At 57.0% G+C, this 25739-nt stretch overlaps 9 protein-coding genes across 9 annotated transcripts; 4 read left to right on the top strand and 5 right to left on the bottom strand.

Annotated features, from left to right (window-relative positions):
* Window positions 1–29: 29 nt before the first annotated feature.
* Window positions 30–1127, top strand: ACRALDRAFT_2026782 (uncharacterized protein; the record flags this gene model as incomplete). Its single annotated transcript, XM_071020418.1, has 3 exons — window positions 30–116; window positions 189–451; window positions 506–1127. 3 exons carry the CDS (start codon window positions 30–32, stop codon window positions 1125–1127), a joined length of 972 nt encoding a protein of 323 aa, XP_070875804.1.
* A 150-nt stretch (window positions 1128–1277) lies between these two features.
* On the bottom strand, window positions 1278–2290 carry ACRALDRAFT_2101653 (uncharacterized protein; the record flags this gene model as incomplete). The annotated part of the gene is made up of 2 exons (XM_071023070.1): window positions 1278–1768; window positions 1852–2290. 2 exons carry the CDS (start codon window positions 2288–2290, stop codon window positions 1278–1280), a joined length of 930 nt encoding a protein of 309 aa, XP_070875803.1.
* A 1865-nt stretch (window positions 2291–4155) lies between these two features.
* On the top strand, window positions 4156–6873 carry ACRALDRAFT_2103110 (uncharacterized protein; the record flags this gene model as incomplete). Its single annotated transcript, XM_071023126.1, has 2 exons — window positions 4156–4381; window positions 4496–6873. 2 exons carry the CDS (start codon window positions 4156–4158, stop codon window positions 6871–6873), a joined length of 2604 nt encoding a protein of 867 aa, XP_070875802.1.
* Window positions 6874–7237: 364 nt separating this feature from the next.
* Window positions 7238–10582, bottom strand: ACRALDRAFT_1080896 (uncharacterized protein; the record flags this gene model as incomplete). Its single annotated transcript, XM_071019087.1, has 3 exons — window positions 10361–10582; window positions 9934–10280; window positions 7238–9863 (listed from the first exon to the last, which is right to left on the bottom strand). The coding sequence occupies exons 1-3, from the start codon at window positions 10508–10510 to the stop codon at window positions 7238–7240; spliced, it is 3123 nt and encodes a 1040-aa protein (XP_070875801.1). The 5' UTR covers window positions 10511–10582.
* A 186-nt stretch (window positions 10583–10768) lies between these two features.
* Window positions 10769–11559, top strand: ACRALDRAFT_208677 (uncharacterized protein; the record flags this gene model as incomplete). The annotated part of the gene is made up of 4 exons (XM_071022488.1): window positions 10769–10883; window positions 10912–11046; window positions 11167–11319; window positions 11369–11559. The coding sequence occupies 4 exons, from the start codon at window positions 10769–10771 to the stop codon at window positions 11557–11559; spliced, it is 594 nt and encodes a 197-aa protein (XP_070875800.1).
* A 488-nt stretch (window positions 11560–12047) lies between these two features.
* On the bottom strand, window positions 12048–16176 carry ACRALDRAFT_2026778 (uncharacterized protein; the record flags this gene model as incomplete). Its single annotated transcript, XM_071020417.1, has 2 exons — window positions 12048–13451; window positions 14542–16176. 2 exons carry the CDS (start codon window positions 16174–16176, stop codon window positions 12048–12050), a joined length of 3039 nt encoding a protein of 1012 aa, XP_070875799.1.
* Window positions 16177–19609: 3433 nt separating this feature from the next.
* ACRALDRAFT_1062448 (uncharacterized protein) lies at window positions 19610–21421 on the bottom strand. Its single transcript, XM_071016612.1, has one exon. It carries the CDS (start codon window positions 21315–21317, stop codon window positions 19683–19685), a length of 1635 nt encoding a protein of 544 aa, XP_070875798.1. The 5' UTR covers window positions 21318–21421; the 3' UTR covers window positions 19610–19682.
* A 381-nt stretch (window positions 21422–21802) lies between these two features.
* ACRALDRAFT_2041378 (uncharacterized protein) lies at window positions 21803–22603 on the top strand (the record flags this gene model as incomplete). Its single annotated transcript, XM_071021144.1, has 1 exon — window positions 21803–22603. One exon carries the CDS (start codon window positions 21803–21805, stop codon window positions 22601–22603), a length of 801 nt encoding a protein of 266 aa, XP_070875797.1.
* A 656-nt stretch (window positions 22604–23259) lies between these two features.
* On the bottom strand, window positions 23260–24627 carry ACRALDRAFT_2026775 (uncharacterized protein; the record flags this gene model as incomplete). Its single annotated transcript, XM_071020416.1, has 1 exon — window positions 23260–24627. The coding sequence occupies one exon, from the start codon at window positions 24625–24627 to the stop codon at window positions 23260–23262; it is 1368 nt and encodes a 455-aa protein (XP_070875796.1).
* Window positions 24628–25739: the final 1112 nt, after the last annotated feature.

The raw sequence follows: 25739 nt of genomic DNA, 5'->3' as shown, positions 1-25739 counted from the left end.
TTTGCTCTCTCGCCCACCACGTCTTCACAATGTCGCAGAAGAGAACTCTGCATGCGTTCTTCACACCCGCAGCCAAGAAGACACGCCTAAAGGAAGAGGAGGCGTCGGATGAACCTGTGAGATGAACTACTGACACGGAAGTCCCAGTGATGAAAAAACTTGGTCACTTGGTCTAATTCGAATCAAAGGAGAAACATTCTAAACATCGGCATTACCCTTACCCTATCCTGGATTTGCCCGTGTCTATAAGTCAAGGGATTTCATCCTTACCCGCGCGGCAAGGCAAGGAGATTAAAAACCAGCCCAATCTCGACCTCCTCTACTTCGAGCCTTACATACCTCGTGATCTCGCCCGGGATCTCTTTGCCTTTCTGCGGTCGGAGCTTCCCTTCTACCGGGTCGAGTATAAGATCAACAGAGGGGGCATTCAGACGGACGTCCGGACTCCCAGGTGAAGCATCTCCACAAATGTTGACCCTGCCGGGGTTGCCTAACACGCTCGTAGGTACACGACCGTCTTCGGGATAGATGAAACCTCGCGGTTCACAGAGGATGGCTCCATCGTCGACTCCAAGTCGGGAGCACTGGTTCGGGACCGACGGTACGACAGGTATCCACCCCGGCCGATCCCAGGGTGCTTGGACAAACTGAGGAGGTCAACGGAGGCGGCCACGGGCTGCACCTTCAACTTTTGCCTTGTCAACTACTATGCGTCTGGAGCGGACAGCATCTCGTTCCACAGCGACGACGAGAGGTTCCTGGGGCCGGAGCCAGCCATCGCGTCGTTCTCGCTGGGAGCGAGGAGGGATTTCGTCCTGAAGCCCAAGCCCAAGCCGCCCCCGACAGGACATGACCCGGGCACTTCTCCCGTGGGCGAGACGCTCAAGTTCCCCTTGGCCAGCGGGCACATGATCCTTATGCGCGGCCTGACACAGTCGAATTGGCTGCACTCCGTCCCTAAAAGGGGCGGCAAGAACCCGGAAGACGGGGGGAGAATCAATATCACGTTTCGGAAGGCCATAAGCAAGGATGGAACTGAGAATTACTATAACTATAATGTTGGAACCGGTCCAGTCTATAGATGGGATCGCGCGTCGCAGCAGATGAGGGTATCAAGTGGTCCTTAACGGAGATGGGAACGACACGACGAGACAGTTGGCCGGCGGGAAAAATGGCGGAACCTCCTGTTTCTGTATACTGCCGTACTTCCAACGCTGTGCCACGAAGACGTGAAGACGGGATGCCAAAAAGGGCTCCCCTTGAAGAATACTTTTTGATTACCTGCCCTTGCGGAACTGGGCAGTGGAAAATTTGCGCAGCGCCGAGATGAAGACCTGGTACCCGACCTCCTGGTTGTCTTTCAGGCAGAAGATTTCGGTCAGCCGGATGGGCCAGGGGGGATAACCGTCAAGCTCTACATGGGGACCAAAGAGGATGAGCAGATCGGGTTCCGGCATGATGCCCTCGGAGAGCTCGGCGTCGATGAGATCCAGGCCGATATCCTTGGGGGAGAGCTTGGCCTTCTGAGACATCTCAGTCAGCGTCCTCGTGAGGTCGACCATGGAGTCGCGTCCGTCCTCGGCGGAGATGAAGAGGACGTTCAAATGGCGCGGATCGGCGCGGGCAAAGTCGCCGAGAGCGGGGGTTTCGAGAATCTCATCCCCGTGGGGCATGGAAATAGTTAGGGACGGCTGGTGGCGGCCGAAATAAGAGCGGAACTTTTGCACGATGACTTGTTGAACTTGAGGGAGATATCTCTTGAAGAGCCCTGCAACCACCCAGCCAGCCAGAGCTTGTCAGTGACGTTCCTACTCCCGGGTAATGATCAAAGAGGAAGATAATGAAACTCACCAGTCCTCTCATATATCGTCACCATGGGAATCTTGGCGCAGGCGCACCACACGGCTATCTCAGCAGCCTCATTGACGAGCCTTTCCAGCTCCGGCCCGTGCCTGCCAGCCTGGTCCATCTTGAGAATGACGCTGAGGTGTTGCGGTTTCTTTTCGAGCGTGGCCGTGTCCTTCTCGATGATGGCTGGGGTCCGGTGGTGGTAGAAGGCGATGGAGCGTATGCGGTATAAGACGGTGTGCCAACCCTGGCGTAATCTGATGTAAACGGAGAAGATGATGTGTATTAGGGTGAATACGAGCAGATGGAGTTTGTTTCGCAGGGCACGTCGTAGGCCGAAGCGACCGTCTCGGTGCGGCTGGTGATCTGTCCATTTCCCGTCCTCTTCGAGTGGTTCTTCCGGTAGATACTCCTGGTGGCGCGCGTCAGCAAAACAGCACATGGAGCGGGACAGTTGGATGGGAAAGGGATTGCCGAGATGGCGGTGGTAGCAAGTCAGGCGGGGTCAGACGGACATGGATGATCTTTAACTTATCCTCATCGCTCAAAACGCCTGGCTTCCCCATCTCGTAGGCCCGATAGACTCTCTCGTCTTTCAACGCCGATGCCATGGTGGGCAGTCGCAGTTGTGAGGAATGGAAACGAAAGATGTGTTGGGAGAGAGGTGTGGTCAAGCAATCGATCGGTCGGTCGGTTCGATGACAAGGTGGGTGTGCGAAGCAATGGGCGAGAGTGGCAGATGCGATGGGTCTGCAGAGACAAGTTGGGTCAATAGTCTCGGGGTTTTGCCTTCTCGTGATACTGAAGCGACGGCTGGGAAGGTTGACTGGGGCTTAGCACGGTGATGACGCGTTTACGAAGCAGACGTAACTGGCTGGGCGGGTTGGCAAGCAGCAACGCTCGCTATGCCTGCACGTTGTTGCTCGGCACCGAATTGCGTGTGTGCTCGCAAGGCGAGAAAGCCAGGGAACGGCAGGGAACGGCGGCCACATGTCATACCTGGTGCCACGGCCCCACCTCCATTCCGACGATGGCCTGCGCCACAGAATCCACATGAGCTTGCATGCCGCGTGTGGCGCAGTCACTAGAAGTCCGATCATCGCCCTCAGGGACTCTCCTAAATAGTGACGACCCTGTAGTATCTACGGCGCCCTTATTAGACCAGCGCGGCAACATCGCGCAGATTCTACTGTATCACCACCCATTAAAAACTTCCCCGTGCTTTCTTTCGGGTCATATCGGTATCTATCGACGAGGAAGAAACTATCGACTTTATCAGATCTGTGATGCTTTCCTCAGATTCGCAGACAGCTTCCTAGATGATTTTTCTTTCCACGTAAGATAGTGAAAGTCTCCGCTCTCTCGGACTGCCGGATCGATTCGTTTCTTCCCCGAATATCTTTCGGGATCCAGTCCTTCTCACCCGTACGCTCTACCTAAGCGATGGCCGGATATCGATCCTCTTCTCCACGGCTTGGGATTAGATCGATGTGCTCCTCGGTGATATGGAGGAGAGGGGGTTCAGGAGGATGGGTCTACCGAGTTAGACAGCTTGCTGAAGCTTCGTCTGGGAGGGTGGCTGGATGGACCTGTCCGTATTTCAAAACGGTTTGGCATCGTCCTGTAGGCGAGGGAGCAGAAGTCCATCGTCCAGAGAGCGGAATGGACCTGAATCTTACTCCCTGCATTGGCAGGACAGAGGCCTATGTTACGCCACATTCCCGCGGTAGGACATGGGTGCGTGCAAATGGAGGAGCGAGATGAATGTGGAGAGTCTCTGCTTTGGAAAATAGGCGCGCAAGTTTCGATGTGTAAGGCCTGCCAGGTATTATCGTCAGCATACAAAGTACGAGTGCAATGATTGCCAGATGCCGTGACGAATTACTCAGTAAGGATAAGGACAAGAGAGTACATCACTGTAACTTTAGTGTACAGCCACTGTACTGTACCCCCGACCCCCGCGCAGCCACCTGCTGGAACTCGCTAGAACAGCCCAGTATCAAGCCCCCACCGAGGCCAGCCACACTGTACATACGTACTGTACCCGTGTGGAGACCTGGTGGGGGACAGGCTGGACAGCACAGCCAGCAGCGTCATGCGACTCCAAACCACAACCATGATGGTTCAACATTAACGACTAGACGACGATGAGAACGACCCTTTGTTTGGATTAGAACGAATATATATGAAGCGGCAACTTGATAGGTGACACTCGCTACTTTGACGGATGTAGACCCTGGGCTCCGACCCAACGGTCAACATTATCAACACCAACACCCTGTATCGCATAACCCAGCGCGATTGACCATGGATCGGTCTGGGTCTGGGGCTGGGTCTGGGTCTGGGCCTACCTCCGGAGCTGCCTCTATATTCCCCAAAGGACCTAGCTTTACCCTCGACGACTTTTCCAGCAAAGACTTTATCGTTCGCGACTTCATCGACTCGCTCATCGAGACGGCAGCTCCTGCGAGTCGCCGGTCTGGTCCGTCTCAGACTGCGTTCGACCCGAAGCCGCTCATCCGTACCTTTGAAAGTAAGGGTTCCCAAGAAGAGTCCACCCCGGGCGAGAGAGACGTGCCAGCAGAGGCGAACGTGGACAAGCCAAAAAGGGAAACGAGATTCTGACGGTTGTCTTTCTTTTTGTTAGATGCCCTGGCCCAACTCGGTTCCTTGTCCGAAGAATTGCAAGAAAATGAATCCGAGCTACTCACCAATGTTCGCCGAGCCGAGATACAACATGACCAGACCCTCGAAGCCCTGGGCCGCAAGCTCGACCAGTCCATGCAATCCTTCGAAGCGTTAGATCTATCGTTGAGCAACAACCCCAACAACAACTCGGACCGAGACGCGGGGCAGGATGGAACCGGCGGCGGAAACGTCGCCGTCCAAATAGGAGAGATGCTGGAAGACCTAGACAAGAAGAGAAGGCGGGCGCAGGACGCCGGGTTCCTGATCCAATGCTGGATAGAAGTCAGCGAGACGGGCCGGCTCACGTCACTCGAAGAGATGCAGAGGCAAGGAGGAGCAGAGAACAAGGTCCGGTGCGCCGTCATGTCCCGCCAGCTGATGCGGATCAGCCAGCGGCTAGACCCGTCCTCCTGGGCCGAGACCAGGAGCGGTCGAGCGAACGGCGTCAGCAACGGCGCCACGGAAACGAATCGGATACAACATAATACGCGCGAGGTGATTGAGAAATTCAGCGAGGGTTTGGAACAGGAGCTGCTGCAGCAGTTCAACAACAGCTACCGCCGCCAGAACCTCGACGACATGAGGGAGTGCGCCAAGGTCCTCCAGGACTTCAACGGCGGCGCCAGCGTCATCGCCATCTTTGTCAACCAGCACCAGTTCTTCATCGACCGGGACCAGCTCATCCACGACGAGGTCACCACCGACAACGAGGTGTGGGAGCAGCTGGCCGACCCGGATTCGGACCCCCCCGGCGTCGAGCCCAGCCTGCAATCGCTGGTCGACGAAGTCAGGATCGTCATGCAGGAGGAGTCGTTCATCATCAAGAGGGCGTTCCCCTACTACGAGACGGTCCTGATCAAGTTCATCCAGAGAGTGTTCCAGCAGTCGATCCAGCAGCGCCTGGAACTCGTCCTGGAAAAGGCCGACACCGTATCGTCCCTCGCCTTCCTGCGGTCCCTCCACTCGTCCAGGGCATACATCAGCGCCCTGGTGGAGGACCTCAAGTCGCACGGCCTGACCGAGCACCCGGAGCCGGCCTCGGCGCAAATCTCCCAGACCCTCGACCAGCAGATGGAGGAGCTGTTCGTGCCGTACCTCGTCGGCAACTCGTACATCGACCGGGAGAAGAAGAGCCTGGAGGAAATGTACAACTCGCTCCTGTTCAAGTTCACCGCCTACCACGCCAAGCGGAAAAAGGCCCCGACGGGCTTCATGGCCTCCCTCGCCCAGCAGAGCAACCAGCTCCTGTCCTCGGCCAAGGACGCCTACCTGGAGCGGCTGGACTCGTCCGAGCTGACCCCGACCCAGAAGGCCATGATGCTCCGCGTCGCCGGCCTGCAGGACAACCGGGACAACAAGCACGACGTCGACGTGACCGAGGAAGACGGCCAGCTCAGCGTGGACAACGCGAAGCGCATGCTCAAGTGGCTGGCCGAGAGCGTCCGCCGCACGCTCGAGCTGGGCTCGCCCGTCGAGACGCCCAAGGACGTCAACGTGCTGCTCCACTTCCTGCTGGCCACCATGGACCAGGTCTACATCGAGACGGGGCTCGACGCCGCCCTCGACCAGTCGACGTCGCTGGAGCACGCCAAGACGGAGCCCGACCTCGGCTTCCTCCCCTCGGTGCGCTCGGCCGTGACCATCGCCGCCCTCATGGAGCGCTTCATCACCACCGTCCTCATCAAGCTCGCCGAGCCCAACACGACGGTGCGCCGCAGCATGGCCGCGCTGGCCAAGACGGCCATGGACGACATGGAGCGCAAGATCAACAGCGTCGTCCGGAGCGTCGTCGACGTGCTCGCCAACTGGGTCGCGCGCTGCCTCGCGTCCAACCAGAAGAAGCTCGACTTTCGCCCCCGCGACGCCGAGCTCGACACCCTCCAGACCGCGACCTGCCAGCAGATCAGCACGTTCCTCGCCCGCGCCTCGCGCGTCGTCGCCCAGGTCCTCGACGGGCCTAACCTGGAAGTCTTCGCCTCGGAGCTCGCCCTTGCCGTGCTCCGCCTGCTCTTCGACCACTTCAAGAAGTTCCAGGTCAACGCCACCGGCGGCCTCATGGTCACCCAGGACATCTCCAAGTACGTCGCCAGCCTCAAGGATTTCGGGCCCCTGACCCACGAGGTCGAGACGTCCGTCGAACTCCTCACCGAGGTCGGTTCCATCTTCATTGTCGGCCCCGAGGCCCTGCGCGAGAAGGCCCGTACTCTCCCTGCTGCGAGTGCGTCCGCCTCGGCAGGCCTGGGCCGGAAGTTGACCAAGGCCGACTTTCGCGCCTTTGTGCAGAGGCGCGACGATGCTGCTTCGCCGGACATCCAGGGCGTTCTAGCTGCGCTGTGAGTTTGGGAGGAGGGGGGTAGGAAGGACTTAAACACTCGTGATAGTGTAATGGTAGCACCGTCTAAGTGGAGGGGGTGGTCCACTTCATGATGCCAGACTTTCTATCGTCTGGGTGAGATTCAATATGGCCTTGAAGCACCGTTGCCCTGTGTGCAAGGCTCTTCTAGGCAGTTGAACAAGTATAGACCGTGAAGCGTGGTGCATTGTGCTCTATTTTATGCTAGACCCAGTGATGGTCTTGAACAAATCCCAACAATGTTACAAACATCTATCTGTACATATCATTCCTTCGTCCATGCTCCCTTCACCTTGACATTGACATGGCTACCCTAATATCGTACAAATAATACAGTCGATCGGCACATCACGCCGTCTCCGTCTCGACCCTCGTCACATCCTCTTCATCAGTACCTTGGGCCTTCAGCGCCTGCACCTCAATCTCCATGGTAACAACGTTGATATCCGCAATTCCCACCTCCATAACGTCGCCCACGCCGGCATCAGCCAGCCTAGCACCCAACCCCATGCGCGTCAGCGGCAGGACAGCCGGCAACTCGTGGAAATCGCGCAACCGGCCCCGGATACCCGTGGGAACCACGCTGTCCACCTCCAGAGCGAAGCTGCGCGGCAGAGGCGCCTCGCCGAACCGCCACGCGCGCAGGAGCGCCTGGAAGATCCACTGCGACGGCCCGTCGCGGTTGTCGACTTCGCGGATCTGGCGCAGGCGGGCCTGCAGCGCGGGGAGCAAGGGCGCGAGGGCCGTGCGCGTCCAGGGGAGGAAAGACGCCTCGCCGCAGTCGGTGCCGGCGAGGGACGAGCCCGTCTGCCGCTCGTGGGCCAGGGCGGCGTGGATCTGCCAGTGGACCACGAGGTCGGTGTAGCGGCGGAGCGGGCTGGACGACTTGGTGTACGCGTCCAGGCCGGTGGAGTAGAAGGGCGCCGGGGAGGAGGAGAGCTCGGAGGTTCCGATGAGGGCGAACAATTCCTGGCGGAGCGAGGGCGGGTAGGGCTTCCCGGCGGCGGTGAGGGGATCGGCCACCTCGGCTCGCAGTCTCTTCAGCTCAGAGGCGTTTCGCACCGCTTCCGGCTGCGTGCTGTACGGCACTGCGATGTTGCGCGACTGGCACCACTTGGCTGCGATTTCGCCAGCCGTGTGCATCAGGGTCTCGACGAGCTGCTCCGACCGGCCGTAGGTTGGCCGTGCAAACTTGATGAACGGATCTCCGCTCCAAGCTCGAGAGGCGTTGGTATCCGTCGGATGCCTCTTCTCTGAGATGCCGTGGAACGACACGGTCGGCGAAGGAAGCCTTGCCTGCATGGGCGGTAGCTGGCCCTTCTCCCGGCGTCGAGCCCTAAGCGCCTCGCAAAGACGATCCAAAAGAAGCAGGTCGTCCCTGTCTTTCGGTGTTAGATCCTCTGCCGTGGTAATCTGCTTGACGGGCGGAGGCACGTCGGGTTCTTTTCCAACCGCGAAGGCGCTGGCGTTCTCGAGACCAAGGTCTTGTCCCTGCTGCCCGGGAAGCAAGCTCGACAGGCCCTCATTGGTCATGTGTACGACGTTCCGCGCGGTGCCCGGTTCGATATTGTAATCCAGAACTTGTCCGTCTTCATTGACTTTCGCGCTAAAGGTCAGGGTCGGCTTCCCGGGGTCCAGAGAAAAGTCCTTTTCAAGCTCTGGCGGCAGCATGGTCTCCGAATGTCCGGCGAGGTAGAGACTGGAAGGAAGGTTTTCGAGCTGTTGCGCCAGCGACGACTTTGGGTCGATCCGTGACGCCGGGTCGGCGATGTGGACATGTATCCAGTACTCGCCAGCCGAGTCGGTCCGCTCCAGCGAGAAGCCGTCGTCGACATCGGCCGTCTGCTCCGAGTCCACGCAGAAGATTTTGGCGTCGCCCCAGTCTCTCCTGGCTCCGTCGGCCACGTCTGGCCGCATGGACGCCTCGAGATCAACAGGAGGGCGCTGGAGCCGACCGTCCCGGGTGATCTCGACGTCGGGAAACCGGTAGCCATAGCGCGCGGGAATATCCCAAGGCGGTATCCAGCCGATCTCCTGGAGGAAAGTGACCCCGGTCCAGTGGGCAACCCAGTCGGATGCCTTGTACATCTGCGTCAGCCGCAGGATGGTGGAAGCTAGGCTGTCGACTTGGGAGGACTGGGGAACGACGCGGTGCGAGGCCCACAGCTCCATGAAGCGGATGTAGTCCAGGTCCGACTCTTCCCACTGCGGCAGATGCGCGGGCACGGCGTGTCCGGGACCAATCATCCCGTGAGGCGTCCATTGCCTGGTAGCCCGGCTGGATTGAATGGCCTTGCGTGCCCTCTTAATGAAGCGGCCTAGGTTGTTTTGTTCCCAGAGGGATTCGAGCTGGGCTGCGTCCGGACGCAGATACGCCGCATCGATGAGCTTGCGCACTCTTTCCTCGACCTTTTCCAGAATGCGCTTGTCTTGGCTGGGCCGCACTTCGTAGATGTAGTTGCGCCGGTGCCACCGCACGTTCAGGGGACGGAACCCCCACGCGTCTCGTTGGAGCGCGAGGTGTACGGCGTAGAGATTATGGGACGAGAACTTGCCGCTGGATTTCAGAAAGGAGGGGAGGATGCGCTCGGAAAGCTCCTCGAGGCTCATGTACTTGACCTTTGTGGGGTCGGCGACTTGCTCGCTGGCGCGTTCGATGAACTTGAGAGCGGACTGATAGAAGGTCACGGCATCGGCATAGAATTTGGTGAGCATTTCCTGAAGGTTCGAAGCGGTTTCGAGAGCCTGAGGGGTATGGATATGCTGAAGAACGTTCCGCGGCTTGGTGAACGGTTCTGGGGGGAGGATATCGATGAGGGGCTGTAGCAGGGCCGGGTCGACGTAATTATTGACGGTGAATGCCGATGCGAGGCTTTGATAAGGGAGCAGCTCGCCGGTGTTCATATAGAAGTACTGAGTGCCGTGATGCCTCCCGAGGCAGATGCCCAGAACGGGAAGACGACTTCCATCAAACCTGTGTATTGTGAGCATAGTGTTTCCTGGGTTGGGACTACCATACGATGGAAATAGGATCGCCAGCATACCGTGTCTCAATCAAATCCCCGGGTAATATACTTGATGTCTGCCCTCGCAGGTCGGAGAGCACGTCTCCATCGAACAAGTCGGGATTGTCTTGTTGAGTGTAATGCTCATCCGAGAAGGTTCGTGCCGTCTGGGACCGGGTTAGGAAGTTCCCCCAGGACTGGGCGGCCGAAATGTCCTGTAGTATCTGTTCAGCCGGTAGAGGGTTTTCCTGCTCCCATAGTCTCAGCCTATCCCTGATGCTGAGACGCTGACTATCATCCAGGGGCTCATCCCATATTGTCGATGTTTCGTTTATGGGAGTCTGGCTTTGAGACTCGGCAGCGTAGGATTTGGTGGTAGAGAATGCCTGGGCACGAGGGTAACCAGACAAAGTCAGCTTCAAGTCTTTGCATGACACGTAGAAAGTGCATCTTCATAGAAACTTACACGTCGAGGGTCGGAGCGAGAGACGCTGGCGCCTGGAGGCGTACATGTTCGCCGTCGGGACGACGAGAGGGCCTTGGCAGGGACGGCTGCATCAGTGCTCGCGGCGAGACATCTCCAGCATACGAATGATCTCCGGGCAGTCCGGAGCATATTGATGGCGGGACGTAGTGATTGCCCTATAAAATAGGGAACCTATCCGTGAGTTTCGGGGTTCAGTCGTTGGTGGTGTTCGCGACCCGCATATCAAATCCTTAGACCGGAAGAGAAAAAAAAACTCGACCCGTGACGTCGGCGTCGAGTGCGGAACCACTAAACGCGTTGTCACGTGGGCCGGGTACAGACACCCCGCCCGTTGTGACTCAAGCCACATATTGACATGTCACGTGAAAAGTGGCTCAGTGCCCGTCCATGGACGCGCCACGGCGAAGTGCCGGTCAACATGATTCCGAAGATTCACGAGACGGCAAGGCCAAGCGTACGACTGACACACCGCCGGAATACAACGATACCAGAAAATACTACCGTGATCTACCGGCAACAGTTCCATGAAGCGGGGTTTAATCGGGATCTCCAGCAGTCGGACTCCTCAAATCTCTTCTCCAGTCCTCCCTCCACTCCAAGTCCATTGCAATCAACTGATAACATGCTTTCCCCTTGTCTCTCCGCATGGTCAAGGTTGGGAATTGGTTTCTTGGTAATTAGTGTAAACTAGCACCAGCATAGCTTGTTACACTAGCTGAGTTGGCGTAGGTGGTAATCAATACTAAACTACACTAAAGCATTTCCCAGCCTTGCGTGACATGAAGAAACGCAACATCATCACCACGCGTCACCCACACCGTCGATTGACGTCCAAATGCCGGATGGGAGAGAGGAGTGGCAACGGTCCGCTTTCACAAGTCCCGGAGCCAACAGGACCGACTGGCACGAGATCAACCGCTCACTCCACCCATGTCTCAGTTGGGTCTTATAGGAGCAGAGCATCTGTTCTCTTGAGCAGCCACTGAGCCTCATTGCCTGTAACTACGGCTCAGGATTCCACCGCAAGAAACGGCGTTCCTACATACAATCCTACGTACAACGTACCTACCTACACTATTCATTCACATTGCAGCACACGATTGACCCCACCAACCCAGGGGGCAGACGCTCACAAAGTAGGGGGAATCCGTGGCGGTGTGCGATCATCTCAATCATAAATGCAACCATTTACGCTATATCTGCATGTTTCACTCACCAAACTTTGCTACGGCGCCACCATTCCAACTTGTTCCCCCGTCTTCCTCCTTGCCTCCCGCCAGTCTCAATCCAATCAGACAAGAGTTTCTCTGAACAATGAGAGGGCGAGAGAAGCAACAATGGCAGCGGCCTTCCACGACCAGCCCAGCCCATCCTCCAATGCCATATCCAGGAGCAGACACCAAGTCGCTTGCTCCCTAGGGAAGACGACCAAAGAGAGAACGATTATGTAGATTAATATATTACACGATAGGGCAGAAGAAATGAGAGTAATCATGTCGTGACGCTACAAAGTTCGCTGTGACGATGGAGACATTCGTGAGAAAAAAAAAACGCCATGTAAAAGATGAGATTTTTTTGAGATGAAAACGTGAGGCAACGCGTAAATCCGAGGCTGTCGACCGACGGGGGTCGGGGTCGGGGTCGGTTCCCTTTCGCAAAGCTTTTCTCAAACTCGCCTGACCCTGTTCCAGAAGCGCTTCATCACGCCCGACTCGCTTCCCGGGGCTTCCCACTGATCCATAGTGGCCAGCTGCTTCTCGATGCTCTCCTTTGACGTCTCGGAGGGCACCGAGCTGTGGTCGTCGCGTAGTAGCCTCGTCGGCGAGTTCCGGCCGGGCAGCGCGTCTTTGTCTCTCTGCCAGCCGTACATCTGTTCCTCGTTGGCCCGGAGGTCGGGCCTCGTCAACGTCATCCGCAGCGTCATCTCCCGGGTGGCGCTGGCACAGTCGATGGACGTCTTCGACGGGCCCTTCACGTCCGTGTTCACCCGAAGTGGGCGGCCGAGTCCGAGTACCTGTTCGGAGATCTGAGGCGTCTTTGGCGATTCCGGGTCTCCCACCGACGCATCGTCGCTGCAGACAGACGAGCGGTCGTCCGTCAGGAAGGTGCGCCCATTGTCCTGCTCGTCGGACGACGCTGATCGGTCCGGCCCGGCGCAATTTCTCGCTCCCCCATCCTGGGAAGATTGTGCGGTGGCTCCGCTGTCTGCGGCCGGGAACCCGAATTGAAGAGCTTCGTCGAACTTTGAAGGCGAGGCGAGATACAATTTCAGCTTCAAGCGCGCCTCCGGGTCTTGGTAATGGGCCGCAGCCGGGTCGAAGCCGCCAATGCTATCCTGCGGGCTGTGCTTGGGGGAAATCAACGACAAGGTCCGCGACTTGCGGCGCAGGTGTGTAGTCGCCGGTGCCTGGGTAAATGGGTTCGCAAACATTGGTTGCGGAGAGGTAGGCGTTGCGGTGTGAGTCGTACCGGGTCGGCTGTTCGAGAAGGGGGGCCGCCCAAAAGGGATCTTGTTGATGGATAAGTGTCGGCGGAAAGAAGGGCGGCGTGACTTGGTGGACGGTGGAAGGTCTCGCTGAAGATTGGCATGGTAGTCGTCCAGTCGCAGGCTGAGATCGAGGTCCTGGTCCTCGTCCAGCCACCTGAAGCTGTCATGAAAGGAACCCGGCACGTTGCGACTCTCGGCAGCCTGAGAGCGGCCCTCGAGGACGGCCATGCCTTGGTGGGCCCGATAGGCGGCCACGTAGGAGCCCGGCCGGCTAATCCTGTTTCCTTCGCCGTCGTTGGCCGAGACCGACCTGCAGTTATGTTGTCTGCGAAGTCTGGCGACAACAATCTGCTCCTCGGTCGTGAGGTGTTGGCGCCGGATCTTGTCGGGCAGATTCGCGTAGAACGAGGGGCGCCGTGAAGACCGCCTCTTCAACTTGTCTCCGTGGTAGCCGGGGCCAAACCGGGAAGCGCGTATTCTCCTGGACCGTAGACTCGGGGCGGAGCTTGTAGAAAGGTTGTCAAGCTCAGTGTCGGGCAGGGACAGATGAGCGAATTGTTCGTGGTCGAAGTCGGAGAAGTACTAATGGCCGGGGATTAGACACTTATGAAAAAGAATGAAGGGAGAGGAAGCATATAGAGCTAAAAGAAATACAGGCATGACTGACTTTGAACAACCAACGCAAGGGGTATCAGTGCGACAAATGTGGGCAAGGACAGTGAGTGGGATGTCTCAATCTAGGAATGGCGTATAAAGGGGGGGAATGAATGCATTTGAGCTGCATGTCTAGGGTTGCCGTGGAGCGCGACTATGCTATCCGCCCGTTTCCCTCGTAGTCATGCAGGGACAGTTATCGACAGAATCGTAACCCTTGGCTAGGAGTCTGTCCCATCCATGACCTGTTCAGGTGCATCGAGTGTCATAGAGAGTGCAAAGAATTACGACGGAGATGCTCAACGATGGGAGGGGGGATATGAAGAGGGGAATGCGACAGAGGCAGGAGAGAGAAGCCGAGGATTGAGCGACTCTGGATCCGAGATTCAGAGCGGCATTCAACGCGACTGTTGGATATACCTGCAAGTGCAAGTTGACGAACGGTGCAGGACGACCAGTAATGTCTCTTCAAAAAGGTGATAGGTCTGACCGGCTTATGCCGTCTTAGGATAAGGCAGGGGGAAAAAGGGGTTGGTTGGTTGGCAATGGCAATAAATTGGTCAATATGGTTGCCGAATATGCCCGAGCGCCTAACCAACGCCAAGCCCGAGTTCGAACCCTGCAGGTCCATGATGTTGGGTGATCGTTTTGCGCTTGGGTATTGGAAGGCTGACATGATGGGGTGAACGTGCACTGCACTAACGCATGGGTTCCCAAACAAGGCAAAGAAGGGTCGCATCATTGGATGCTGGAAGGGTTTGCGCTTGGGTACCACGTAGCGATGATGATACCATGGTAGAGAATGTGATAAGTCCAAGGGGGTCGAGTAAAATGCCAATATTCGGGGGAAAAAGAAAACATGCGCGGGGTGAGAAGTGGAAACTGAATAGAAAAGCCGCGCGGGATTGGAAGCAATCATTGCCGAATGAGCCGGAAAGGAGGTAAAATATGGGGATTAAAAGAAAAGAAAAGAGCACAGTCAGAAACAAAACGAAAAAGAAAAGAGCCGTGCACGTACCCTATGGTGGCCTGGAGATGACAGACTCCCCGGATCTTGGCCCGCGTTTATATCGAGCGATTCGATCCCAGTGCTGATGTCAATGTCCTCTGCAGGTAACGCCCGTGGGGAGACTGAAGAAGACCCCGTTGGCGATGGGTAGGGTGATTCGTACAGGGACACCGCGGCCGCGAGGGTCGAGGAGGCCGACGACAGAGAGATGGAATCGGCAGCAGATTCACCGAGAAAGGGGGGCGGTCCATTGTCGGCATTCATGCGCCCGTCAAGAGAATCACCCGGTGTCGTCGGTACTCCCGTGTCCCAGCTGGCCCAGCTCGCCTTCAGCGTGCTCTGACCGTATGTGTCCTCGCCCCGAATGGTCGAGGCATCGTCGCGCAGAGGACTTTCCGGTTCGTCGTCGGCTGTACCGCGGTTTTGCCCCTCGTTCGAGTCTCTAGACAGGCCGGCTTCGACATCGCCGGCACTACTATCGTTGTTGCTGCTGCCATCTTCGTGTGCCGATTCCGACGGGGCCGGACGGGAGCTCATGGACGTAAACGGACGCAGGTCATCGCGCGTCGCCGAGGGCGGGGCGGCGTCGTAACGCCATGAGCCATCGAGGTGGAAGAAGGAAGAAGTGGTGGTCCACTCCTGGTCCGACAAATTCGCCCCGATCGTCATGAGTTCCGAGTCTGGGTCCGAAGCGGTGTCGCTGCGATCGGTATCGGTGGTGGAGGAGTCGGCGGTGCTGATGGAAAGCAGAGTTGGTGCCGCCCTGGCGGTCGGCCGAGCAGCTGGAGCTGGGCCCGTGGCTGTGGCCGGCGCCGGCGCCGGGGCAAGGGAGGTGGGGTACCAGGCAGTGGCCGTGCCGAATGTCAATGACCTGCCGTCGCTACCAGTGCTGCTGCTCAAGCTGCTGACGGTTCGAATGCTCTGGGGAACTCGTCGGTTGCGTGTTTGTTGGAGCAGGTGATGGCCGGACCAGGAGGATAGGCTGGAGGGCGCCCACGGAGACGCGGTCAGGGATGGCGCAGGCCCAAGAGCAGTGGTCGATGCCGCCGGCGCCACCGTGCCAAGTGTGGACACAAGGCTAGATCGAGCCGAATGAAGGAAAGTCTGCAATGTGTGAGGAGGGCTGGTGCCGAAGCTAAGTCTAGTGGTGGTGGTGGTGTTGTTGTCGATGTTGGCGCCGGCAGCACACTTTTTGTCTTCTTTCCCTCCCGTCGGGTGGTAGGGCCGAAGAGAAGAAATGGAGGGAGAAGAGGGGTTGCTGTCGATGTCGAGGAAGCTGCGAGAGCTGCGAGAGTGATGATGGTGATGGTGATGATGATGGCGAAAGTCAGGGTCGTCGGCGTGACGGTCTACGTCTAGGCGCGTGTGAGGGGGAGGGGAAAGCGCGAGTGACGATGTCTGAAGAGGGGGAAGCAGTGGTAAGAGGGTGTGAAATGGAGGACGTTGGCGGCGGCCGTGGTGGTGGTGGTGGTACCGGTTGTGCTCCAGCTGGGGATCATCCTCCTCTGACACGACACTGAGAAATGAGTGTGGGTGTAGGTGTAGGGGTGGGTTCGAATGCCGGCCGATGACATGCTGGCCATGTGCTTGCTGCACCTGCCGCCGCTGATAGTGGTAGGCCTCGCCGTGGTGGCCTGGAGGCATGGCCAGTTGTTCTGGGTGTTCTGGGGCTCGCCCCTGCTTCTGCGACTGCGGCCCCGAATCTGCCAGTTCCACTGCCATCCCCCTTCCCCTCCTCTGCTTCTTCCTTTCTTCTTCATCCCCGAAGGCGGCCTCTAATACATCATCTCTCCATCCTGGTATATTTTTGGTACATGTACGCCAATCAAGCTCTGTTGTCATAGCATCGGCGACAGTAGATGGACAAAATGTGACAGAAGAGCGAGAGCAAGGGCCCTTGGAATAGAATAGGGTAGGGCGGGGCAGGGTATCCGATTTGCCAGGACCGGGGGTGCCGGAAATCCGTACTGAATAGGTAAGGCAAAGGAAGAAAATCAAGGGATGTTCCAGAACAGGACAAGAGTAAGACAAAAAGACGGGCCGGCCAGTCGTCTACGGGCGGACGATGGAGAAGAACAGCGTGGACAGGGGTGTTCCGGTTGGCTGGGGGCACCGCGCAGTGGCGCAACAAGAGGGAAGAAATAGAACGAAAAGAGAAGAGGGAATCGGTCTGGAATTGATAAGACAGACTGGTTGGATTGCTCTTCGAAGCTGAATAGGGGGGATGGGATGGATTGCCTGATGAGACGGCCGAGTTGGCGCGGGAAAAGGAGCGTTGGTTGTCCTGTGCCGTGAGGTGAGCCCAGCCCTGCGAGTTTCCACCGTTGCAAAGTCGGGTACTTGTAAGTGTGTACAGTGGCTGTACCACCAAGTACTTGGTACTTTGTCGTCCGATGCGGTAGAAGCTCCGAGACGCAGCTTCCTTACCACCCAATCATCGAACGACCCGAAAGCTTTGCTGAGGTGAGACGAGATGAGCCTGGACTCGACTCGGTTTGGATTTGACTCGACTGGACTCGTTCGAGGCGGGGGTGACGATGAAAAATGGACACAAGAATTGGCGACGACAGAGAAGCAGGAATGGCCGTGTCGTAGAGGGTGTGGTTCTGGTGTTTGGTGGATTGCAGAAGGTCGATGGGAGCCGCGGGCGATTGGGTTGCTGGTCTGTCACCGAGCCAAGGTCGAACCAGTCGAATAAGATTTGAGCTTGAGGAAAGACAGAGAACAATATGTCTTATGTTTTGGCTCCGGCAGCTTGATATGTCCGGCGCACAGTACGTACACGCGGATAAACGTACGTGAGTGAGTACAGCGACCAGGACGACACCAAGAAATAGATGTGTGTGAAATGTAAGCAAAAGAAAAGAATGAGACACCGATGGAAGAAGGTGAGAAGTTTGCGGGGAAGATGTGGCGGGGAAAGAAGGAGGGAACCGTCCAAGACTAAAGCCCGAGACCGAGTGGTTATATTTCCTCGATACCTTTACCGGGAAAGGTGCGTCAAGTTCTCATGCTCAGTACTTCGTACATGGTAGGTAAGGTGTACAACGATGCTCAGTAAGAAGTCTCAAGGTACTACCTAGTGACTTGGCTGGTTCAAGGTTCTGTTTTAGTAGGCGAGAATACAGATAATGGCACCGTTCTTTTACTTCTACTGGTTCGGCTTTGGTAGGACACGAAATCCTTCATCATCTTCAATGTCCGGCGCCCATTTCTCTCTTCTTTCTTCAATCTCCATCCTTTTGCCCAGGCCCGCCCCCAGTGGGCGGGCCTGGGGCAGGTACCCACTTCGTACGCGTGGCAGGTACCACGATGTCGTAGGTACCTACAGCGTGCCTAGGTACCAAGACACCAAGAGGCCATGGATATAGCAAAACGAGCGTCGACTAATACTCTGTGCATTGTCGTCTTCTCTAGACCAACGAGGGTTAATCGTCGCACCCCGTAGGTGTACGTTGTACGTCGTTGTACTTTTAGCGATCCATTGTTTCTCACTCTTGACAGGGGTTACCGCAACGATTCCGAGATCAGCCTACACTACACTATAGACGCCTTTAGCCTCATGTTTCCCGCGTCAAAAGAATGGCTATGCATCCTTACCAGGGGCCCGTGCCTCCTCTTCGACCAATGACTGCCCGCCGCGACCCTCCTGCCCCTCGTTCCTGACTGACATGACGCTAACATCTGTTAGTGCACCTCGTTTTGGCTCGTGAGGCCCAGGTCCAAGCCACAGGCGAACGGGCAATGAACGGGAAACGGACTCGACAGGCTCTTTCAACCTCGACAACAACCATCGTGCTCACTGCTGCACTCACTGCACGATGCCGAACGAACTGGTCTCGAGATGAAAATTCACTTCAAATCCCCCGAGCCAGTCCCTACGAACGTCTCCTTGGGCTCTACTGCCCATGGTAAAATCCCGACGTTAGCCCACAATGGGCTCCGAAATGCCTAGACCTGGCAGGCATTGCCAATAAATAACCGGATGGCTGCATCGGATGGCTGCGTGTACGTTGTACGGAATAACCGACGAGGGAAACCAGCGCCTCGGGCTGACCGCTCCGTTCTCGTCTGCCCCTGTGCGTCAATAGGCGAATTGAAAACCAACACTTGGCCGTCTTTTGCAGATATAGTGCAGTACAACGTACGTTGTATGGCTTGCAGATTGCCAACCGACTCAAGTGTAGCTTCGACGGAGGGTTCCATTGTATCGTTGCATTCTCAGCAGCCTAGGGCAGACAGGCAGACATAATTATGTGGCCGGGCCCTTCCTGGAGAGGAACACCGACACACCCTCTCTTCCTCACGTTCGTCTCCCTCGAAAATGTCGGGCGCCAAGAATGGCTTTGACTTCTATCCAGAGACAGAGACTTCGCTTTCCAGCCACCTCCCGGCTCGAACCGACATTTGGGGGGCAAAGCGACCGTCACATCACCAAATAGCTGGGTCCTTGTGGGACTCGTTCACGATAGCGCGATGGACCAAGACGCCCATATGGTGGTGCCCCAGCCCCGTTCCCCTGTCGTTCTCGAAGTTGCCTAGCATGGCGACACCGACGCCATGGTTTGGAAATGCGACCATGGCTGCTTACCTGAATTTCAGACAATGTGAACCGTTAACCATCCACACCTAACTCGGACGTGACTGAGCTTCCCTATCTTGGTACGGAGAATTTGCCTATAACGAGAGGGCAAAGTAGCACGAGAGAGTCATTGAGACGCAACACGCAGGTGTTCCTGGTGCCTAGTTTGTCTGGCCTCGATGCGTCCCAGTTCGGTCGATACGGGCCTCCTCGCCACGGGCAACATCTTTACAAGTCCGCTGAGGGAAAAAAAAAAAAAAAAAAAAAAAAAAAAAAAAAAAAAAAGAAAGGCGCTGTAAATGCTAGGACACGGTCTAGACCACAATCCGATCAAGATTTCGAGGACTCATATTGACATGGGCTGTAATGGACTAGGTGTAGAAGATGCTGACAGACTTGACGTTTACGGCGACCATCTAGGTAGACCATTCGCTCATGTCGAGTCTGAATGACGAACATGGAAACATCGAAACATCTTGTTCCCTCAAGTATGTTGCTCATACATATATAACTATATATCGACATGTTTTACATGGCTAGTGTACATTAGACCTATATCACACGGATATCATGATTGAGATTGGTTCTTGCCCAGCCCGGCGTCAACGGAGTGAACACGCGTGACGAGACCGGCCTGCTTCGTCACCCCCAACCTTCTCTTCTCAAGCAGATGGGCGCCAAAAACGCCCGTCGCCATGCCGACCATATGCGCCGTAAGGTCCATAGTCATCTTGCCCGGTCGCAGCAACCCCCAAATATGCAGGCCCACAATCAGACCCAGGATGCCCAGGCCCTGGGGACCCGCCAACGGCTCGGGGGGAAACCCGAGAAACTTAAAGTTCTCGAAGCGGTACTGCCAAAAGTAGGCCCCCATGATGCCGTACACGGCGCCCGAGGCGCCGAGGGTCGAGTACATGAGACTCCCGCGCAGCGTGAGCAGCCACAGGCTCCCCAGGGCGCCCAGGGCGCCGGAGGCGAGGTAGATGGCGAGGAAGTTGCCGCGGCCGACCTCCTCGTGCAGCAGGGTGCCGAAGAGATACAAGCCGGCCATGTTGGTGACGAGGTGGGTAAACTCGCTGTGGCTAAAGGTCGAGCAGATGAGCGACGCGGCCCGCGGCATGCCGTGGACCATGACGAAGTAGCGGTTCAGCACCTTCCACAGCGGCGGGATGCGCCACATGAACCACACGCCAACGTTGAGGGCAATCAAACTGGCCACGGTCGCCGTCGCGGCCGACACCTCGGGGTAGAGCCGGTCCCGGGCCGACGGCGGCGTGTAGAGCGCGGCGAAGCCCACGGCGGCGGCCACGAAGAGGACGACCACCGCGGTCCCCGGCAGGAGGCGCTCAAAGTGCGTCATCTTGGGCGGCTCTTTCATGTCGGACGTGGCCTGGTCCACCCACTTTTGCATCCGCGGAGACACGGCGCGCGGCTGGTCGGACGGCTTGGCGAGGGGTCCCGGGTTGGCCTTTTCGCGCTCCTCGCGTTCCAGTTCCTCGAGCCGTTCTCGCTCCCGGTGTTTGGCTATGTTCCTGGCGCGTATCCTGTCGAACACGCCCTCTCCGTAGACGGGATTGGACTTGGGGGCATCGTCGGGCGTGGCGCCGTGGGCCCCGTCCAGCTCGGCCTGTGCCTCGCGCTCTAATTCTTGAAGTTCATCCTCGGCCCTTAGTCCGGCGTTGAGGACTTCGTCGACGGGGACGGTTTTCCGTAGATATTGTAGTGCCCTATCCTTGTCCTGCTGGGTGAACTGCGCCGTGTTGACGTTGAGGGCCGGATCAGATAGCGTTCCTGCGACACGTCGCCCGTGTAGTATCCTCAGTAGTCGGTTGGCGCTGGTCGCCTTGATCCGCGGGCCAAATGTCCTCTTGACTTCTGCCTCTGTCAAGTCAAACTGTCTAAATGGAAGGCCTCCCTTGTCTGTGTACTCGGGTGGGAGATCCTCGTAGCGGTGGAGGATCAGGGTTCGTCCGGTCGAATAGCGATGCCAGGGAGACCATGGATGGCGCGGAAGCCCGGGTCGTGATAGAGCTGCATTGAAATCTCTCGGTAATCTTCTGCTCGGCGTGGTGATGCATGATGTCGACAACAGACGGGTCGCGATACAAGAAAAGGCAGACCGGTGTTGGTGTCGTATCCCCCGGAGTCCCAGTTGGAAGACAGTCAGAGTCCGCGATGGGACGAGACCCAATGGGACATTCATGGCCATAAGCTCTTGGGGTTCACCTCATGACACCGACTCTTGGTGGGCGAGATCCCCGAGAGGTAAAGTAAGTTGGTGGTGATCGTGCGTGACGTGTGGGGGGGAAATCGACTCGGAAGGGCGTCACGAATTTCTTGTCCGTGTCGTTCCATTACGAAGTACATCCGGCTTATCTTATCTATCGCCGAGCTCCCGTTGCCTTGCCCCACAAAAGGCAACCCTTTAGTCGACGCGTCCTCGAACCCCGCCATCGTGAATAACCATCGATGCATATTATCTTTCCGTCTTTCCCCAGTCGCCTTTCTAGAATTCTTTTCACATCATTGAAGGAGAGGAGAACCATCTAGTAACTTGATCGCCACAGACACTTCTCGTCATCAAGACCTTCTATTTTCCAACACTCTCCTCTCTACATCACGATTCACGCCAGCGGGCCTCCCCTTCTCTTCAGTTCCCCATTCCCAGTATAACTGGCCACCGACAAAATGTCACGACCCACGACAACAGCAGATACAAACCCCATCTCCCCCGCCCACTTCGCCGCCGCTCTGACCGAACTCTCCATCCCGACCCTCCACCTCAAACTCCTCGAAATCCGCAACTCCATCTCCCACCTGCGCTCGTCCAACATCCAGCTCCTCCCCTTCGCCATGGGCACCGAGACCGCCGTAGGCGGCGAACCAGGCGTCCCAGACCCGGACTGCGCCGACGCCATCCGCGAAAACGACGCCATCATCGACCGCATGAACGAGAGGGTCCTCCTGATCCGCACCGAGGTCGAAAAGCGCGGCCTCTCCTGGCGCGAGTTCGACATGGCCGCCACGAAAAACGACGACGAATCCGCCACCGCTTCTCCCCCTGAAACCAACGCGGAACCGGCGGTGAATGGCGCCCTGGCCGCCGCCGTGGAAGAGGAGGACCGCATCGCGACCGGCCAGACATCCATGGGAGACAACACGAGTGGGAGTCAGCGGCGAGGCGGCGCGGAGAGACACCCCGCGTGGAGCGACGGAACCTTCCAAACCGGCGTCATCCGCAACGGGGCGCTCGCCTACGACGATCCGCCTAGCCAACGAGACGACGGAGCGCCTGGCGGCGGCAGCAGTGGCAACGTCGGTAGCAATGACACCACTGAGGGCCAGTCTGTCCCAGCAGGCGGCGCTGCGCATGCAGGCGGCACCTTGGCCGACGAGCAGCTGCGGAGGGCGGTGGAGGAGCAAATAAGCCGGATGGGAGTTGACGATGACGACAATGACACGAACCAAGACGGGGGATTGTATTTGTGAATGATTAGCGCGACTGGCTTGACTGGTCTCTTGGGGAGTGGAAAATGGTCGTACTGCGCACATGATACCTGCATCAACGATGTCTGTTTTTCAAAATGGCGTTGGGAGTCCACGGAGGCGGTGGCATCGAAATTAAGAACAAGAGAATCAGGAATCAGAGCCCTCTATCTACCTCTCTACATTCGAGATCAAACTACACTCTCCCATGTTGGCGCGATACTGAACACCGCGCTCATGAGCTGTAAAAGATACTGCTATTGTGTACTACTTCACCCAGGAGAACAAACAATGTAGGGAAAATACTAGAAATGAACGAATAAGCAGTCGGTTCGAGGGGATTCTCGCGTCTCTCCCACGTAACCCCGTAACGAATCTCCTGTTCGGTGTGAAGACCGGGCGGGAACCGAAACTTTTACCTCTGAAAACCCCAACGCCAATTCCTCAAACGCCCCAGCTGTCAGCGCATTTTGCCCAGAAGAAACATGTAACCAATGCCGACGACGCCTGATGGGAAATGCAGGACCACAACAATAACTGCAGAGACGAAAACAGAGACGCTATGCCCTCGGCGACAAATACAACGATGCTGTCGAATACGGGAAAGACAAATAGCAGGGGAGGAGTAGCACCCCCAAACGAACCCCCTGAACCCCATACTAAGATGCTGCTGGTAATGGCGTGTTCGCGTTCTTCGCATGGAAGGCGGGCAGATCCGAAGGGGCTTTCGTGGGTGTTGGTGGTGAAGAGGGCCCGTGTGACGTTGGTGACGACGGGCTTGGCGTAGGGGTGTCAGTATCACTGTCTGGCATAGTCGATCTCGTCCTTCCGATCGTATTTCCCTGTGAGGTCCTGATTGTCCCTAGCCTGGGGCGTTGTATCCGACGCGGCGGTGACCCTGCGGTCGGGGAGAGGGAGTAGCTCGGGTGTAGTGACGGGATCTCATGCCCCCAAAAGTCAGATGCCGCACGACCATGTCTGGTTGCCAACACAACCTCGGTGTCGGTCCCGGAGTACATGTCGGACTCGATGGATAGGCTCCGACCCCGACTCGACACTGTGGCGCGCCTTGACCCCGTGCCGATGAGCACCTCGATCAGTTCAGACTCGGATAGGTCATCATGCGCGTGTAGCCACTTCTCCGCCGAGTCGTCAAGAACCCGCGTGTCCCGTTGTCGCTCCTCGACGATCCCGTCGTGCTGAGTCCGGTTTGTCCTGCTGACCCGGCTAGCCCTGCTGGTTCGGCGATCCTGACCAGCTCTACTGGCCTGGCCGGTTCTGCTGGCCATGCTACTGACGCTGTGAACCCGACTAACCGGAACCCGGCCTTCCATGAGCTTGGCCGGCGGCGGTGGTTGCAGCATCCATTGAAGAGCGTTTTTCTGCATGGGAGTGCTTCCCACGATGGGCGGGTGGTAATCGTTGACGGGCGGGTTTCTCGGCGTGAGATAAAAGTTGGTGCGGTCCTCCTCGGTCACTTGCTTTTCCATGCCTAGCTCACCTTTGATGATGCGGCCCGCCGAGTTTCCTGCCTTGACGATATTGTCCACAAGCCGGTGGCCCATCCTGGACAAATCATGTCCCCAGAGTTCCTCGTCCTCGCGTTGATACCTCTCCTTGTTCCAGGCTTCCCCCACCAGAGGCGTGTGGGGGTCCACAGACGATAATGTCGGGCTAGTGAGGGAGGTGCTGTGGTCGAGATTGGAGCTGGTGTTGGTATGGGCTAAGCTGGCCGAAGTGCTATTCCTCCCCGTGCCGGCGCTTGTGAGGGCCCTCTGGCTCGTGCTCTTGGAGTTGGTCTTCTTCGGGGGGCGGGGCCCAATATCAATCTCTTCCTGCCAGTATGGGTTTGTGCTGAAAGGTAATGGGTGGGCGTATCGTTCCGGCTGCTCCATCTGGACCCGCATCATCTCCTGGCGATCTTTCTTTGCTTGGTGTTTCGCCTTGTACCGCGCCTTCGATTCATTGCACGGCGTGCAGGCCACGTAGTAGAAGATGGCCGACTGAATAGCCACGAGGAGAGACATGGCTGCGGCTGTGAGCGGGTAACGACGACGCACAAGTCAGGTCGTCTCTTGATACGAGTCTGTTCTGGTTGATGTAGTGGAGGGAGGGAGAGATGGGTCCCGCGAGTGAAGGTCGGCATGGGTATTGATACTGGTTCAAGGTGTCGGCGACGAGTTGAGCCCGTTGGAAGGGTGGGTTCGATTGGCAGCTAGAAAACAGCATGTAAAGACAGAGACTCATGTCATGAAGCACATCATGTGGCGTCAAATGAAGGCCAAGTTTCTCCTGGGATATTGAGGGTACAGTATGCTACAAGGTACCGGCCCCTGATTAGCATGTATAAAAAGGACCCAGAGTGTAGGTGGTGCCAGAGAAGCTCCGTGGCTCAGTAGGTTGGTCGTCTTGCGCGCGCGGTTCTGGTAAAAGAGAATTGTTCAAAGCGAGGAACTGGTTGATTCTCGGGGCTCGTGGAAGGGAGATCTCGAGACTCAGGAGGGGGCCCTTTGACGAAGATGATTCAGTGTCGTGTGATGGTAGAATTCCGTCAATATCAAAAGAAGGGAATGTAAAAAGAGAGTCTGGTCAAAAATAGGACAATGAAAAAATAGAATGCGAAGGCAAATGCCACTAAATTTGGGCAGTGATGTAGGAGGAGAAAGGCAAAGAACGATAAAGGGGCTGGAGGTGGCTTTGATGGAGTGGTGTTTTTGTTCTTCGAATCCCAGTTGACTGGGTGCGAAGACGATCTGAAGGGGGGTGGGGAGGGGGGTTGCCAACCAACACAGAAGGAGAATGCGAGGCCAATTTGCGGGGGGGCAAGTGCGAGGGGTACCTACTTGTACATGTAGGCTGCCCTGACTGGTCACTTATTAGAAAGTACCCCTATGTACTGCGGCGTAAAAGGTTCCACGGAAGCTACGCGTAGCCCCCGACCCGCTAGCGGCTCAAGGCCTCACTGGTTCCGTGCTCCGTAATTATGTACGTTGTAATATCTTCTATCCAGTATAACACGGATCGAGAAGATGGGGAATACTTGGCGCAAGAGATGGAGGGGCATCGTGGACACATCACACTAAGAAGCAGATGCCCATTCGCCGCTTTTGACCAACTTGCGTAGACATTGGCAAAATGT

This window comes from Sodiomyces alcalophilus, assembly GCF_042370955.1.
Source record: "Sodiomyces alcalophilus JCM 7366 unplaced genomic scaffold ACRALscaffold_3, whole genome shotgun sequence".
Lineage (NCBI taxonomy): Eukaryota > Fungi > Ascomycota > Sordariomycetes > Glomerellales > Plectosphaerellaceae > Sodiomyces > Sodiomyces alcalophilus.
Note: the sequence above shows the minus strand (reverse complement) of the source record. Positions and strands in the feature narration are given on the sequence as shown.